We start from the raw sequence: 17895 nt of genomic DNA, 5'->3' as shown, positions 1-17895 counted from the left end.
CAAAGGACGGTCACCAGTCATCAGCTAGAGTTGTGCAGGGGAGGCCAGTACCAAGGAGGTGAGGGGAGCTAGTACAGACAAAAAAAAAAAAAATAAAACAGACACAAGGAGACACCCTCTCTTCTCCTGCAGTGCCTCCAAAGTCAGCGATAGAAGAAACAGCCTACAGCGCTCAGCCCTGCCTCCCATCCCCAGTGCTTCTGGGGCAAGTAAATAAAAGGCGTGTACAAGAATACACTGCTGTAGTACTTAACTAGGTTGCACTTTACATCACAAAAGACTTCCATGCCATCATATTTAAATTCACAATAGACACTTTAAAAATGGGTTTTTCAACCGAAGGCTTCTACATCCACAAAGGCTTTCAAGCACCTTTACTGCACTCAAATAGACAGCTGTGACAATCACGTCAACATCCGTTTGAGTGCCTTTAATGTAGCCTTCCAGGTCCGAAGAAAAGGGAGATGAAAGAGAACTTGGCCTCAAGCTGCTGGCACTGCTTTGAACAAATAAACTGTCACAACTGGGTTAGATGAGAACTCAGAGAAAGTGCACCTAAGTGAGAGATGTAAACAAGAGGTGCAGCTTACTCTGAATGTCTGACAACCAGAGAGAGCAGCGAAACCAGAAGTCCTAGCAGACACCCAGATGGCTGTGACCTACACAACAAGCCAAGGAACTTCAAGGAGGTTCTGGAAAAAGAGCAGGGCTGTAGGAGCCACCTCAGAATAGATCAGAAATTAAGCGGACGTGAACAAGCGCTTCAGAATTATCTGATGGGTCAGGAAACCTGTACCCAGAGGGGTATCAGAAGCATGACGATGTGGGCCAAAAATATAAATACAAGACCTGGGGTTGAAACAATAATATTGCCAGACCTATGCTGAAACGGGTAAGAGAAGCACATCAGCGGGAGTGGGCGGTTAACTCTGCTTCAGCTCTGTAGTTTTCCCAAAGAAACCACTTATGACATGCAGCGTGAGCTTCTTAAAAAATTAAATTATAGATTAGCATAGTTTTAAGACAGTATACCCTTTCTCCATTTTCCCCCAACGGCCAAATATTGGAAAACTACAGCACAGAATCACGATACTGATATCCATAAAGTCAAGTTTCTTTCATTCATAGCCACACGAGCTCACGCCCTTTAACTAACTTCTAATGCTGTCATAATTCACCCAAGCCCTGTCAGCGCCTACAGAGGACACCGAAGAAAGGTATTCAGAAGCTACACGCAGTAATCAGCCGCGGTCCCAGCCCGAGTGCCAGCCGAGACCATGAAGGCAGCGGAACAGAAGCCCCGCCCCTTCCGTCCCGGGGGACTAACAGCCGTCCGAGGTCCGGGCAGTTTCCAAAGCCGACTGAGTGGAGCCGGAAGTGGGCGGCAGCCCCCCCCCCCCCCCGCGCAACTACGCGGAAGCCTCCATCCAACATGGCGGACCTCAACCGCCAGCTGCAGGAATATCTGGCGCAGGGGAAAGCGGGCGGCCCGGTGGCCGCGGAGCCACTGCTCGCCGCGGACGAGGCGAAGGAGCCCGCGGCGGGGGCCGGGGCGTGGTTGGGCCGCGCGGGCCTGCGCTGGACGTGGACACAGAGCCCCGCGGAGCCGGCGGCGGGACAGACGTGTCTGCCCAGCGTGACGCGCACTCAGCGGCTGATGGCGAGTGGCGTGTGCCTGCTGCTGGCTGCGCTCTGCTTCGGCCTGGCCGCACTCTACGCGCCTGTGCTGCTGCTACGCGCCCGGAAGTTCGCGCTGCTGTGGTCGCTGGGCTCTGCGCTGGCACTAGCGGGAGGTACACTCCTGCGAGGCGGCGCAGCGTGTGGACGCCTGCTGCGCGGCGAGGAGGCGCCCTCCCGGCCCGCGCTGCTCTACGTGGTCGCGCTAGGCGCGACTCTGTACGCGGCGCTGTGTCTGCGGAGTACGTTGCTCACAGCGCTGGGCGCCTGCGCACAAGTGGCCGCACTGCTGGCCGCGTTGCTAGGCGTGCTACCCCGGGGCGCGGGCACCGCTCTGCGCTTCACGCTCGGGCGCTTGGGCCCGGGCGCCGCCCTCGCCAAGGCGCTCCCCGTTTGAGGCTCGCGCCGTCGGAAGGACGCAGAATCCGGCCCCGGGACACCACACGGAGCCGGTCCCCAGGATGGGCCATCGAGAGGACACGGGGAACCGGCTCTAGGCCCAGCGCCAGCAATCCAAGGACTGCGCCCGCCCGATCCCAGATAGCACAGCGTAGAAGCTGCTCCTTTACTGTGCCAGCGAACTGTAAACTGAGACACGAGCAGTTTGGGAATCTCCTCGATTTCAGCATTTTGTGCTACACTCGGCAGCAAGTGCTGTGAAAACCAGATTTTGTTTTGAATTGGTGGTACGCTATGAAACATTAGTGATAAATTGCTTTTGCGTTAACCGTGGTCTTAGATTGCACTCAGTAAAAAAAAAAAAAAAGAGAGAAAATAGCTTTTCCGTTTTGATTGACTGCCCTTATTTTCCCGGATTTCTTTCACATTTTGTCACCTAAAAAAATCCAGTGGTAGATCGCAGTAGTTTAGTTCCAGTAAATTTGCTTTCTTTCGCTCTTGGGAGTTTTTTCTCTTATTCTTCAACGTGAGTGTATCCATAGGAGTTAGCAGATTAAATGCTGACTTTTAGCCACTGGAATTTTTTCAAGTGCTTTAGTTAATACGGTTTATCTCAGTTTTTTCTTACTTTAGTGAAATTGTTAACATGATGTCTTATAAGGTTAAAGACAGTTGATTCTGCATTACATAAGGAAACCAAGGACCAAGAAGCATGGTAGCCAGTAAGGTGCACGTAAATGCTCAGAAGAGATCCATGGACATAACTCAGCTAAGGAAACGCCTGAGACAGGAAGATAATTCCCCATCCAGTTATCCTATTGGATGGAAACCATGGATTTCTACAAGGTCTAGTTTTTCATTCCTAATTTTATGATGTGCTTTTTAACCAATCTTAACGCAATGTAAGGTGCTTTTCATATCTAATTGCCAATTTTTCTTCATTTTTAGATTTAGCACCTTGCTCTAGGACTTACCTTAATTTATTGCCAGAAAGACTGGGCTCAGTATTCTGGTTAAGTCCATAAATAAGACAACGTTTTGTCCCTAGCTACATATTAACTAGGAAATAAGCTGTATTTTTTAAGTTTTAATTCTATGCCAGTGGTTCTCAGTTCACATGATTACTTGAGTCAAATCTCAGTTCAGTCGGAATCTCTGGGCTGGGTGGGGGGAGATTGGCATTAGTATTTTTTTAAGCTTCCCAGATGATTTCCTTTTTCCGCTAAGGTTGAGAACAACTTGAAAGTAATTGTTTCCTGGGACTGGATTAGCGTTGCTTAAACAGGTTGTCAGGCAAGAGAGTTTTGCCTCTTGCTCCAGCCTCAAAATTTATATTTATAGGCCTTGATTAGTGTCCTAAGCCCTGCTCCAAGAGGTGGACGCTAAAGTAGACTTACTTCCATCCCCCTTGTTTTGAAAGAAGGATGCTTCTCCCCACTGTCGTTTAATAGGGTTACCTACCTCAAGAGGCAGAACTACCCGGTGTTTGTAAAAGCATATCCACGGTTTGGGGGGAATGATTTATTTTTTTGACTGGAAAACGTAACCATTGGCTGCTTTTTCTACCCCCTAGTTAAATCTGTATTTTAGTTCTAAATTTTAGGCTGACGATTTTACCGACTTCAGCCCATTTTTATATTGATGCTATTTTTAAAAATTGTTTTTCCAGCATTTTCCCAAGAATTCACTGTTGGGAAATCTGTTTTTATAAAATTCAAAGCACAATATATTGTATGTAATTTGACAGTGATGATTTAAAATGCAGATATACACATTAAGTAATAAATAATGTTGAGTTCTCAGTTTTCTCTAAATGAATTCATTCTCAAAATGCGACCTGGTTATCTGCTTACTGAGGTAGTGTTTTTGAAGTTAAAGCCTTAAAATCTTATGATAAAGTTCTTACCACATGAGTCTCAGGAAAAAAAAAAAAACAAAACAGGAACCTTATCTCTAGAAAAGGCAGAAGAACCAGAGATCAAATTGCTAACATCCACTGGATCATAGAAAAAGCAAGGGAATTCCAGAAAAACATACTTCTGCTTCATTTGACTGCGCTAAAGCCTTTACTGTGAGGATCACAACAAACTGGAAAATTCTTAAAGACATGGGACTACCACACCACCTTACCTGTCTCCTGAGAAACCTGTATGCAGGTCAAGAAGCAACAGTTAGAAGTGGACATGATTCAACAGACTGAAAACAGACTGATTCAAAATTGAGAAAGGAGTTCATTAAGGCTGTATACTGTACCCTGATTATTTAGCATCATGTGAAATGTCAGACTGGTTGAATCACAGGTTGGAATCAAAATTGCCAGAAGAAATATCAACAACCTCAGATATGCAGATGATACCACTCCAATAGCAGAAAGTGAAGAGGAGCTAAAGAGCTTCCTGATGTGGTTGAAAGAGGAGCATGAAAAACCTGGCTTAAACTCAACATTCAAAAAATTAACGTCATGGCATCTGTCCCATCACTTCATGGCAAATAGATGGGGGAAAATTGGAAACAGTTGACAGATTTTATTTTCTTAGGCTCCAAAAAGACACTTGCTCCTTGGAAGGAAGGCTGTGACAAACCTAGACAGTATATTAAAAAGCAGACATCACTTTGCTGACAAAGGTCTGTATAGTCAAAGCTATAGTTTTTCCAGTAGTCATGTCTGGATGTGAGAGTTGAACCATAAAGAAAGTTGAGTGCTGAAGAATTAATGCTTTTGAGTTGTGGTGCTGGAGAAGACTCTTGCGAGTCCCTTGGACTGCAAGATTAAACCAATCAGTCCTAAAGGAAATCAACCCTGAATACTCATTGGAAAAACTAATGCTGAACCTCCAATACTTCGGCCATGTGATATGAAGAGCCAGCGTACTGCAAAAGACCCTGATGCTGGGAAAGACTGAGGGCGGGAGGACAAAGGGGCGACAGGATGAGATGGTTGGATGGCATCATTGACACAACGGACATGAAATTGAGCAAATTCCAGGAGATAGTGGAGGACAGAGGAGCCTGATATGCTACAGTCCATAGGATCGTAAAGAGACACAACTTAGCAACTGAACAACAATAAACTGTCTATTACGGTTTTGCTCTCTGGATCCCTTTTTATCCTCTTAGAATTTGATTACAACTTCTTTTAAAGCTATACCAGTAGAGGGCAAATAAATAATATCCACAAACCTAAAGCAATCTTGAGCCTCCTAAAGGTGTGTTTAGAGCAAGGTGCTGATAAATAGGATGTTTCAAATTGCAAAGTAAAGAGAAAAATCTCTTGACGCCTCTAGGTGCTAACACCCTAAAAAAAAGCAGTGTATGTGTGGTGAACATTTTATCTGCAGAAGTAACTTAGCTTTTTACCATTTTTTAAATTAATGGAGAACCAATTAGGAAGTTTTTATATACTCCAACTAAGTCAATATCCCTTTCCTAAGCAACCACTGACACTTTCCAGCACCACTAAATTTGTCAAATAAACCTGTCTCCAATGCCCAACTGAAGTTGTCAAAGTAGTGAGGGTGACCACAGGATGTCCTTTGAAGAAAAAAAAAAAGCCTTTTTATAAAAACAAAGTAAGGGGTCAATATAGAAAGTATCCTGGGGTTATCTCAAACTGAACTTTTGGCTTTCAATTCAAAGTGGGCCAAATCATTTAAAACTAAAAGAATCTGTTGTGGATGAGACCTTCCTGGCTTACTTTTAATTGAAAAATCCTCTGCCTTAAACACTGGTGTTTACACATAGCTAGTGTGGAAGAGGAAGACATTATTTAAATTTTGCAGAACTGGTTTAAGAAAGATTTTGATCCATTCCTTTTCAACTTAAAACCATTTGTGAAATGATTTACAGTATTCAAAAGGTATGTGTAGATGATTTCTAGCTTATGTTAAGTTCCCCTCATCAGAAAAAAGCAACTCAAGTCTAAGGTGTAATTACTAGGAGATACAGCCAAGGGAGACCCTCTGCTTGGACATCAGATTTTTTTTTCTTCAGTGTATAATTTTCCATTTGCCACAGCAGGTCTAACTAATAAGGCTTTGAATCTAACTTCAAACCACATTATAGTTTTGAAGTATCTTTCACTATGCTACAAAAGTAAGTGTGACAGAATGGCTAGATAAGAATTTGTTTAAAAACAAAATTCACAAATGAGTTAATTTAGATGACTTAGAGATTCCCATCAAGGATGTTCACAAATGTAAGCAGTAGTTGTACACCCCTCAGCAGACCAGAGGCAATGGAAACTACAGGTTTCCTTAAGGCAAGCACTTGACGACTAGTTGTTTTCTGTTAATTCTTGCGTAAATCACATTCTGTATTCATACAAAAACAACTTAATGTTTTTTCTCTGACAACTGTACATATAGAAACAAATTTTCGATTGGACATGAACTTAAATTTGTGGAGGTGCTCCATGTCTCATGACACTTAAAAAAAAAAGATTCCAGCTTTTATCTTCACAAACCCATGTGGGATTTCGGGCAGTGAGGGTGGACAGGACAAAACAAGGCCAGCTCCTCTGGGTAGCCAGCAGCAGGCTCTTCGTCTTGCAGACCTCACTCGGGGCACCTGGGATTCAGCTGCCCCAGAGCGAGTTCAGGGCTACATGGTGCAGGTCTCCTTTTCTTTCTCTCGGAAAGTCCACAAGTTCTTAAATACTGTCCAGAGAGGCCTAGGGGTTTTGAGCCCCAACTTCTACCGACCCCTCCCACCCCCCCTCGAAGCTCCTCGCCTTGGTGGGCCAGAGTTCATGTTACTCCCTCTACCCCAGTTACTGCCACTCCGGCCCCCTCTAGAAGGGGTACCACTCCCTGGAGGGCCCCCAAAAGGTTCATCTCTGTGGTATCCATCATGGTGGTCTCCATCCAAGGAGCTGGAACGTCCGGACTTAGGCACTCTCTGAGAAGGTCCTGGGCCCCCTCGGCCTGAAATGAAACAGTGGTTTTACATGTGACTTTTATTTTAACTTTTTAATAACTCCTGGTACAAACATTTACTCTGTGATGACAGTGGAACATGTCTGGTTTTGTTTGTTTTCTTAAACAGAGTTCTGAGAACATTAGCATGGTACTCAGAGCAGTAAAACTTTGCCTGCACTTTCCCTTTTCTCATCCCCGCCCTGGCTTGTGGTTGTGCCCCTCAGCATCAACGAGATACAGTGTTCCCCAAGGCTGTGACAGAACCGCTGGGGAGCCAAGAGATAAACACAGAGCCCCTTCTGGAGGTCACAGACCATGCTGGACTGTGCCTACCGTCTATGAGAAGTGTATCTTCACCTTCCTATGCCACCACGGCTGTTCTGGGGGAAGGTTTGAAAAGCACTGACTTAATATTAGAAGCAAGTAAGAAATACAGACTGCTGATGATGTTAATTACAAGTGCTCTACAGAATAAGTATTTACTATGATTATCCTAAAACTATATTTTACTTTTGATTTCTTGTTAAATAACTAGATAAAATATTCCCTGAAAAACAAAAATACAAAAAGAAAAACACTAGCTTTTAGTGCTTCTCCCAGGGATAGTTTTAGTTGTTCCAGGGTTAGACACACAAACCTCTAGGTATCATTAAAATTCTGACTTTTAAAATTTTTTTCCTGAGATGACAGCGTTTGGTCACATCTCCCATCGTGCACTATCAGAAAACTATTGCCAACTTTGTCTTAAATATTTGAATGGAATCTGAATCCAGCTAAGATGAGGTGAGGAAAGATAGCCAAAGGAATTTTGGCTTCTTTTCTTACAAAGCTCAGCCTAGGCCCCCTCATGGTACCCTGGCAGAGAAGCTGTCAGTCAGGATATCACTTCCACACTAGCCATGTGGCCTCAGCCTGGGTTTGAGTGTCCTGAGTGTCCACCCCAGCCAGCAACAAAATGTGTGTGTGGGTGGGGACTGGTGACATGGAATTGTTTCTGAGAGTTCTGCACTTAGAAGAACCAAACTACCAAGAACAAAAGGCAGAACTCTGTGAAGAAGGGATCCACAGGAGGCAGGTAGGCTGGGGAGGGGAGCGCAGTTTGGGGTGCATGGGCACTCTTTCCAGCAGCCTCCATGTCTGTCAGCCCAGCCTCACCTGAGACCACAGCTGTAGTTAGCATTCAGTAACTACCACTCCTGGCTGAAAGTCAGTGCTGCCTCTATAAAATAAAGATCCAGAGTTTCAAGTGGCAGAAATAATCCACTGCCCCCCTGAAAAGAAAACCACTTCCAGACCATATTCCCCAAAGTCCTTGTGACTGGCCACAAGCAGAGCTCCTTCTGGGTCCAAACTAAAAAAAAGGCACAGAACCTGAGAGAAGGCAACCCTCCCTGCCACTGAGACCGGCCTTGAGGGCTCAGAGCAGCCATTACCAGAGCACACTTGCCAATCGAGCAAGAGTCTCACAGATCAGCAGAGAAAGTACTGGGACAATCTGAAAAAGAGCCGGAGTGGAAAACGTGAACAAACCAGGCACTCCTGGAAGCAAGTGGAGGAGACCTATACAGAGACTGAGCCTGCAGTCACCCACTGGCTGTACCACAACTGGGAACACGTACCTCTGCAGCCTAAGCCCTGGAGGGTAAAGGACCCCTAGTACCCCAGTGGGGGGTGCCCCAGTAGGGACAGACAGAATAGGCATACACTGGGATGGGGCTTCTGGTAACTCTGAAGCCTTCTTGGCAGGGCTGTAGTATCCACAGCTCCCAAGCCGTAAGCACCAGCCTCACTTACCTTTGCCTCCTCGATCCTCAGAAGGACCTCCTGGAGCATCCATTTCTCTGTGCTCAGAGGTTCCCGGCCCATCATGCCAGGGGCGCTTTCGGGGTGGTAGAGATGCCATGTCCATGCCTTGGAGAGAAGAGGACCGTTCTCTGCTAGCTGGGGAATGACCATCGTGAGGGGGGTGATCAGGGCGGGGAGCATCACGGAAATGTTCATGTCCTGGCCCTAAAATGGGAAGCACAGATTCACAAGGCTAAGAATCTGACAATCTTATTGTATTTAAGTATGTTCATGCATGCTCAGCTGCTCAGTCATGTCCAACTCTTTGTGACCCCATGGACTGTAGCCTGCCAGGCTCCTCTATCCATAGGATTCTCCAGGCAAGAATACTGGAGTGGGTAGCCATAACCTTCTCCAGGGAATCTGCCCAACCCAGGGATCGACCCAGACTGCCTGCATTGCAGGTGGATTCTGTACTGCTGAGCCACTGGGGAACCCCATATTAAAGTACAATGTGACCTAAAGAAGACAGAAATTATACTGTTAAGTAGCAACTTGAAAAGGAATACTCATTCATGCAAGAAACATTTCCTAAATACCCGCCATAGGCCAGTGACATCACAAGTACACGGAAAGGTCAAGATTAGGGATCAACATACCCCCTAAAACAAGAGGAGTTGGTAAGGTCCAGAAAAGTGGTTCTCAGATTCTTTAGTTTCAGAATGTCTTCACACTCTTAAAAATTATTGAAGACCCCAAAGAGATTTCATCATGAGAGTTCTAACAACATCTGCCATGTTAGAAATTAAGACTGAGAAAACTTTAGTTCATTTAACTATATTTTCCATAAACAAAACTGTTCAGTGAAAAGAGTGGCATTTTGACAAATCTCTTTAATATCTGGCTCAGCAGGAGAAAGCTGGGTTCCCCCACCTGCTCCTGCATTCGGTTCACACTGCGGGTTGAAGATATGAAGACAACCCAGCCTCCCAGGGAAAGGTGAGTTGCTGGAGAGAGAACCCAGTGGACCCCTAGGAGAGTCCTCAGACCACACTCTGAGAACTGTCAGTCAGAGGACCCCTAAGGCACAAGCAGCTCTACTGCCTTACCTGGCTCTCTATTTCCATCCCAGGAATCTGGTTTCCGTCCTCCTTCAAAGCGAGGGAACTCATCAGGAGTGGGAAGCAAACCCTTCCTTCCTCCTACACAATGAAACAAAACACCACAACACTCGCAGACTATTCCAGGTGTGCTCACAGCAACCTAACTCTTCATCCCTGTCCTTCCTAGCCCCATGGTTTTTAGCTTACCTCGTGGGGTACCCCGACCTCGACCTCTGAGATCTCTTCCTCGGGCTGTTTCATCAGAAGCATCAAAATTCTCCTCTGGTCCAAAGTCTTCGGGCCCAGGAAAGCCATCTCTTCCTCTGGGGGGAGCACGGCCCTCATGTCTTGGGGGTGCTCCTCGTCTAAAGCTGTTAGGAAAAAACAACAGAATATCCATCTAATGGAATACCTTGTAGCTCCAAGTTCATGTTTGAAAGAAGCCTAATTATGTGAGGAAATATGATACAATGTTGAATGGGAGAAAAACAAAATTATGTATTTTTTTAAGTACCCATTTTATAATATGGCAGGTAAAAACGGGCAAGAGGGAAATGCACTAGAATGTGGGGTTATTTTTTCTTTCAGGCTTTTAGGAATAGTAACAGTGAGCATTTTTAAAGTGCTTATCTCATGCCAAGTGCTTTACAGTGTATTATCTCATTTGTTTTATCCTCACCACCACTTTATGAAAGTGACTCTATTCTACCCATGTGTATTTACATAGGACTCAGAGAAGTTAAGTCACTTACTTAAGAACACGCGGTTAAGTGCTGGGATGTGAACTCAGCCAGTCTTGACACTCAGTGCAGGCTCTTTACCACTGCCTCCCAAGTATTTTTCATTTTACCATTCACATCTTTGTGTATAAACATGACTTACATAATCAGAAAAAAAAAAAAAAAAGGCGGGGAGGGGACAGAGATCATGCCTACTCACTGCACTTGACTTGTTTGGGGGCATCTGTTCTGCCATCTGCCCTGGCCCATCTCTCTACTCAGGGGCAGGCCTAGGGGCCGTAAACTGCACCAATGGCCCCAGCCACAGCTGACTGATGGACGGGAAGGCATCTGGTTTGTGGGTAGCTCACCACTGCCAAGCTGACAATCTCATGCCTGGGCTAGTGGACCATTTCACCACCTCTCAAGAATTCTGGAATTGGGAAACTAAGTGGGCCAGGAGTGATACTGAAGCAGGACCGTTAATGAGGGGTGCCAGAGCTGCAGCAGAAGCCTGTGAGGAAGCAGAAGGAGGGGCCTGCCAGTAGGAAAGGTGCGTGAGCAACCAAGAGAGGCCACGGACACTGGAGAAAGGGTCAGAGAGGGGCAAGGGCTTAGGGCCCACCAGGCCTTCTGCTTTATCCTGAGTTTCCATTTGTTTATCTTATACTCCAACATTTTGAAAAATTTCAAATGTAAAGATGAACATATAGAGCAACAAATGCCCATAATCAGTTCTTAAGATTCTGCCACACAAACCTTGTCTTTTCACTATCTATTTACTAATTCACTTTCTAAGCCTTTTCAAAACCAGCTGTGACATAATGCTTCACCCCTTCATCCTTCAGTAGACTTCTTCTAAGAATAAGGACTTTCTCCTACATAACAACACTACTATCATTCTAAATAACATGTAATAGTATTTAATACACAATCCAATTTTAATTTCTCTGTCCTCAAAATGTCCTTTACAGTTGTCTTTATAGTTTTCAATCATACACTGTTATTTAGTGGTCCCATCTCTTTGGTCTACTTTAATCTAGAACAGCCCCCCTCTTGTGTTTTATCTTTTGTGACGTTGACTTTTTAATTTTTATTGGAATCGACCTTGACATTTTTGAAGGGTCCATACAGGGGTTTTACATAACATTCCACAATTTGAATTCTTCTGATTTTCCCATGATTAGATTCAGGTAAAACATTTCTGGTAAAACTTCTTATACCTTCACAGTGATGCCAGTCTGTCTCACTGTTTAGGATGTAAAAGTGATATGGCAACCAAATGTCATTGTTGTAAAGGTCCATTTTCTCCTTTGCAATTAAGTAATCCATGGAGTGACACCTGGGCAGTGTGAAAATATACTGATTCTCCACAATCCTTTTACTCGATGGCTTTCTGCATCCGCTGATGATCCTTGCCTGAATTAATTATGACACTGGTTGCTTAAAATAAGTGATTTTATAAGTCTACATCTGTAACTTGCTGTTTTAGTAAAAAGAGCTTTCCTTTTTTCACTCCACCATTCCAACTGTCTAGGTACCTTCTTAACACCTGTTTTGTAAGTTAATGAGCCATGCTCCTGCAAGCCAAGGAGGGGTACTCCAGATGCTGGGAATTAACCAGAGGGTGAGGGTGGAATTGAGAAGGGGAGGGAAGTGGAGCAGGAGTGTCAGCAGAGGGCGCTCCTCCCCAAGGCAGATTCCGGGAGCGGTCCCCACACAGGGCAGGACTCTTCCCTTGCCCAGGCATCCGCTGTACAACTGTCCTGGCGACAGAAGGGCAGAGGGACTCTAATCTGCCCTAGTTAGAAAATAGTTCCTGTTACAGACTAAACGTTTTTTTTGTCCCCTCCACAAAATTCATATGCTGAAGCTCTGTCCCCCAAAGTGACTTTGGAAATGGACCTCTGAGAGCTAGTTAGGTTAGATGAGGCTCTGCAGGTGGGGCCCCATGACAGAATATATGCTCTAATAAGAAGAAATACCACAAAGAGCTTGCTCAGTCTCTTTCCATCATGCAAGGGCAAGGGGAGACGGTGCCTGTCTACAAGCCAGGAAGAAAAATCTCACCAGAAACCTACACTGCTAGGCCTTGATTTGGGACTTCTAGCCTCCAAGACTGAGAAAAATCAATTTCTGTTGTTGAAACGCCTCAGTCGATATTTGTTAGTTGAGCAGTGTATCTCCTAACGAGCTGACCCTTCTAAAATATATCTCCCTCTGTAACAGATTCATTTATTCAGCAGTTACTGAGCACCCACAGGGTGTCACCACTACCGCTCTAGGTTCTGAGGACCTCCCTTCAGCAATATGTCAGACTTCTGGGAGATACAAGTAATGCACAGATAAATATATCACTAAATGTCAAGGACTGCTAAGTGCTCTGAAGGAACATAAAGCAGAGGAAAGGGACAGGAGGAAAGATCCAAGTGCAGTGAGCCACAAACACCGAGGAGACTGTACTCCCGGCGGAGGGAAAAGCAAGCGCAACATGAGCAGGACGTGTTTGGCATGTCAGGGATACAAACGGTGAACAGCACAAGTGTCTAGGTGTGGGTCTGTCACTGACGGATGAAATATAACACACACTCAGACAGAGTAAAATCTGAGACTCTGCACAGACACAGAGATTCAAGAAATCACGGTGCCAAAGCCACTGGAAATGGGGCTCCTGCACACATAAAAAGCCCCTTCAAAGAGTGAATACTTGGATATCATTTAGTGAGCTCTTAAATCTTTTTATTAAAAACTCCCCTCTGAGAGCTGCTTCCCTTGACCCCTCCATTTCACCCTCCCTGGATGTTTTATCAGTAACTCTTCTAACATACCCATGAGAACAGAGATCACCAACCTTTATCTCAATTACCTACTAGCAAGACTAGCATGATGAGCAAAGACATGGGAGAGATGACTGTGGCAGGAGGACAGGGGTGCTGGGCAGCACAGCACGGGCTCTGCAGCTGGATGGCCAGAGCAGGAGCTGCCCTTACATGCACCATCCGTGGGCCTTTCCAAAGTCAAGAACCTGCTCTCTCAGTGGCATCCCTCACCTGTACAGGCTGACAGTAACACCTCAACTCACAACTCACTCCAACAGTTGAATGAAGTAACATCTGGCACACAGTAAATACTCAATTATCATCATTGATTATTTTGAGTCTCACTTGAGATTTCACTAATTCTTGTTTTTTACTCCCTACTTCTTCTATTCATTTTTTTACCCCAAACAAGTCAAGTGTCCAAGCCTGACCTCAACCTATTTGAACAACACGATTATTCTTCAGCTTGATAGGGTTTTGTTAAGATCTTTAAGCAATTACACAAAAACTATCTACTCAATAATTCCTTTATTCTCTATCTAGATCTCTGTCTCATATTTCATCATTCCAACCAAGAGAACCTGGAGATTTCTATTCAAACCCAAGAAACTTTATAGTACACAGGCCCACCTATCTGTTTAAAATGACCAAGAAATAAGCAAATAGAGAAAGATTTCTAAACTGCAGAGATAATAGAGAACCACATAGATGTTAAAAGGCATATTATATTAGGTCTAAACACAAAACCTAGAGAGGGGAGGGCACTCTCTCCCCAGTGAAGGGGGAAAGAGATCCATATGGACAGAACAGATGGGAAGCTCCAGGGAGGAGGACATGGACCCATACAGCGTCTGGCCCACCTTTCTTCTCTGCGCCCTCGGAACCGCGGGTCCTCAGGGTCCCGGGGGAAGCGGTCGTCTCCAGGTCTGCGGCCTTCCCACGCCCCTGGGGGGCCCCGGGCTGCACCCCGGGCATCCCCCTCACTGAACTCCCTGTGGTCGGGGGGGAACGGAGGCCCAGGGCCCCCACGCCTCCACTTCTCTTCTTGTGGTAAAGGGCCTCCTCGCCCCTCAAATTCACGTAACCGGTGGCCAAAGCGCTTGTCGGGGTGGAAGTCGTCTGGTCTGCTGAAGTCATCGGGGAATTCGGGGTGAGGGCCGCGCCTATCAGGGGGACCCCTGCAGTCCTGGCTGCCCCGGAAAGGCCCCCTCTCGGGACCGTGCTCGGGGCCGCTGCTCTGCTCGTGCCGCCTCTCTGACATTGGGCCCATGTGATGGTTTGGAGGGCCGCGCGAATCACCTAAAGGAAACAAAACTGATGTTTACCTTGTCTTCCAGGAATCCTGTCAACATAGGTCTGATTTTCAGCATCTTAAAATTTCGGAGTGCAGTCTTTTATTGAGAGTGTTTTCCCTCCTTGGTTCCCAGCGTACTTAGGAGACAAATGTCTCTAAGGCGTCATATAATGAAAAGAACAAGGGTTTGGGGGTACAGACTTCAACTTCATCAATTCATTGGCTAAGCAACTCAACAGCTGCAGTAAAGGCTCATTCAGAACACAAGAACATCACAGGTATAAGGATGAGCCTCCCTTCCTGCCCCCATTCCTTCAGAGTGTTGTTGGGCCCACTGCTCCACACCCAGGGAACTCTTGCTGAAGGTCGGCCAGGAAGCTAAGTGCACGGGATTCACCTCTGCACTTGTGACAGCCTGCAAAGCCCACCACAGGGCCACCAGGCCACACTGCCCTGAGGTCTTTCCTTTAACTCCTAGTCCACTTCACTTGATTTGTTCACTGATGCTTTGATTCTTAACAAAATCTTCTGTAACGTACGTGGAAGCATGGGCCTCTCTAATAACTGCTGGGTGACCAAACAGCCTGCTGTTCTTCAGTTTCAGGGTTTATAGAAACACTTTTTCTGCCCCTTTCTAGAACATCCTTCATCTATAGTATCACCACCATTCTTCACAGACAGTGTGTAGAAATTAAAGATTTTTTTGAAATATTTTAATATATGCAGTATAGTTACTGAATAAAAATGCAAAGAGACCAATTACACTTAGTTTATCTCCTAACTGTAAAGGGGTTTGTTTTCCTGGCTACTGAATGATGACTGCAGCCATTGTAAATGTACACCTCTTTTCTGTCAACATAAAATTTATATCAAATATTTTTTTAAGGTATATAGCAAAAGGGACACTCTTGCTTCTAACTTCTAAAAATGTAATCCCTGCACTTTCCCAGCTCGTGACTTTTACTGTTTTTTCCCAGCAATAAAGACAAACTTCCTTTCCTTACATCACAGTCAGTCATAATCCTTACCCTTCCAACACCTTCCTCTTTCATTTTTACTCACTTCTCTTAGCCATTTCAATTCCTCTTCATCATTCAACATGGGTAAAAAACTTGGAAATCTCAGTATAAAAACACACCATGAGAAGTGTTTTTCTTCTAAAAACACCATTAGACGAGTCTCTTCTAACTTCTTCTATCCCCTCTGCCTTCTTTCCTTCCATTAAACCAGTCCTCTCGTGCTGAGGAAAAGTGTCTTCTAAGTTGCCTTTTTGTTCAAATACCCCAAGGCTCATTTCCTCCTGGTAAACAGCCCCTCACTTCCCAGTGTGATCCTGCAGCTAAGGGCTCATTCTCTGACTTCACGTACTTCAGAGTGGTGTGACCTCAGACACTGCAGCCCTTTGACCTGAGGAAGCTGAACACATTCCATTCAGACTTACCCATGAATAACAATCCTCCCATTACCTCTACCTGCTTAAAAGTACCCTGGCTCCTCCAAGGAAAGAAACCCACCACTACAAATTAGAAGGGATGTGGCCGCCGGTGACGGGGGCGGCGGCGCTGGTTAATCCAGTAGGGGATGGCAGGGCCACTTTCTCGGCTCCCCCTTCTCCCTTTGGTCCCTGGGAGGAGAAAGAGAGGAGGAAGAGGGAGAGGGAAGGGGGGTTGGGGGGGAGTGAAGAGAAAAGGGGAAGAGCAAGGAGGAAAGGGAAGTAGGTGGAGACAGACACAAGGTAGGGGAGAGGGAGAGAGGCAGGCTCTCAGTTTGCTGATGGCTGTATCTTGTGGGTAACAGACTTCTTTTCTCAGGGTCCCCAAATCCAGAGACTGGCTCTTGAAGCTTTCTTTTTCCCTGGTGGTCACCACTTCCACATGGTAAGACTAAAAGAAACATTCTCCTAATTCTTTTACCTCTCCCTTCCTATTTCTAACAACTCGCATAAATTCACAACTAAGCTTTAAATTCCCAGAGTCCCAGGCTGAATATGCTGACCAGGACTTTGCCTAATCTGATCAAATGGGGGCGGAACCCTCACATGTACTACAAGGTGCTGTGGGCTTAGCCACTTACAACTTAAAAGGGGTCTAGTTCTCTGTAGTGATGTCTCCACCATATTCATGATTCTCTGATGTGTTCCTCCCATGAAAAGGCAAACTCTGTGCTTTTCATAGTATCAACAACCTGAGGCACAACACACTGGAACACAGCTTTCTTCTTTTCAAAGGGTACAGAACAATGCAACCAGGAAACAATATATGACACAATTTGGGGGAAAGGGGGGGTGATACCAGAAACACTGCTGAAACGTCTGAATTCTTTATCCCATCAAAAATTCAAACAGAAACTGTTCCATTTTCTGGCATGGTAAAAATATACACTTGCATCAGATTAACACAGGAACCACTCCCATTTCCAGGAGGACAAGGCTGGCTTGCAGCACAGGCCCTGCTCCTGGTGGCTGTCCAAGCAGTTTCATCACCCGCCTCTGGTGGTGAGGAGCTGTGCCCTCTGGGCAGCATTCAGGGTAACCAAAGCAAATCTATGAAGACAACATAAGGCAAAGCTCTGACCTGAATTGACTATTCTCTTATTTTTCCTAGAGGTTCAAATGATCACATTCTATCAATTACTTACCAGTAGAACTACTGAAAGATTTACCCAAAGGAGGTAGAATGTAATCTCTTATTCAGCCGAGCAGATAGTTACCTTTGTTAGGGCCAGGTCCTTGTCCAGGGTTAAGAGGGGGGATGCGACCTTGTGCTCCCTGCTGCCCTAGTCCTGGTATCAGGGGTGGGGGGCCTGCATTCTGTCCTTCCTGAAAAGATGTGTTTAAAGCGGGGGTGTGAAATCAAAGGCTTATGCTTCATGAACAGCAATTTTATCATAATGTGACAAGATAAAAACATCAGGCTGCCCGCAAATCTTCCAGTAGTACATAAACAGCTAGGAGAACTGTCCTTATATCAGGGGAAAGAAGATAACTTCTCTGACCATAATAAAAGGAAACACATATTTTAAAACTGCTGATAGGTTTATTTAAAGCTAGATCTTTACTTGTAATGTCAAGCCAAAACCTCAATGGAAAGTCGGAAATCATAACATAAAAACAACAACACTCTGCACAGAGATGGAATTTCTGGCAAAAGTAAAGACCTGGAGACCTTCCAGGACAGGTAAACT

At 45.4% G+C, this 17895-nt stretch overlaps 2 protein-coding genes across 5 annotated transcripts in view; one reads left to right on the top strand and one right to left on the bottom strand.

The window, feature by feature from the left end:
• The first annotated feature begins 812 nt into the window (after window positions 1-812).
• SFT2D3 (SFT2 domain containing 3) lies at window positions 813-3878 on the top strand. The gene has a single exon (XM_043488170.1). The coding sequence runs from the start codon at window positions 1433-1435 to the stop codon at window positions 2072-2074; it is 642 nt and encodes a 213-aa protein (XP_043344105.1). The 5' UTR covers window positions 813-1432; the 3' UTR covers window positions 2075-3878.
• Window positions 3879-6356: 2478 nt separating this feature from the next.
• Window positions 6357-17895, bottom strand: part of WDR33 (WD repeat domain 33) — a 116461-nt gene continuing 104922 nt past the window's right edge. For all 4 annotated transcript variants that reach the window (XM_043488179.1, XM_043488180.1, XM_043488182.1 and 1 more), the window contains 6 exons: window positions 17422-17530; window positions 14279-14717; window positions 10088-10251; window positions 9887-9979; window positions 8787-9002; window positions 6357-6998 (listed from right to left, as the gene is read on the bottom strand). In XM_043488179.1, coding sequence (XP_043344114.1) covers window positions 6769-6998; window positions 8787-9002; window positions 9887-9979; window positions 10088-10251; window positions 14279-14717; window positions 17422-17530 — 1251 coding nt within the window. In that variant the 3' untranslated portion in view covers window positions 6357-6768. The remainder of the gene's footprint in view (window positions 6999-8786; window positions 9003-9886; window positions 9980-10087; window positions 10252-14278; window positions 14718-17421; window positions 17531-17895) is intronic.

This window comes from Cervus canadensis, chromosome 15 (genome assembly GCF_019320065.1).
Source record: "Cervus canadensis isolate Bull #8, Minnesota chromosome 15, ASM1932006v1, whole genome shotgun sequence".
Lineage (NCBI taxonomy): Eukaryota > Metazoa > Chordata > Mammalia > Artiodactyla > Cervidae > Cervus > Cervus canadensis.
This window is presented reverse-complemented; position numbering and strand designations above follow the sequence as displayed.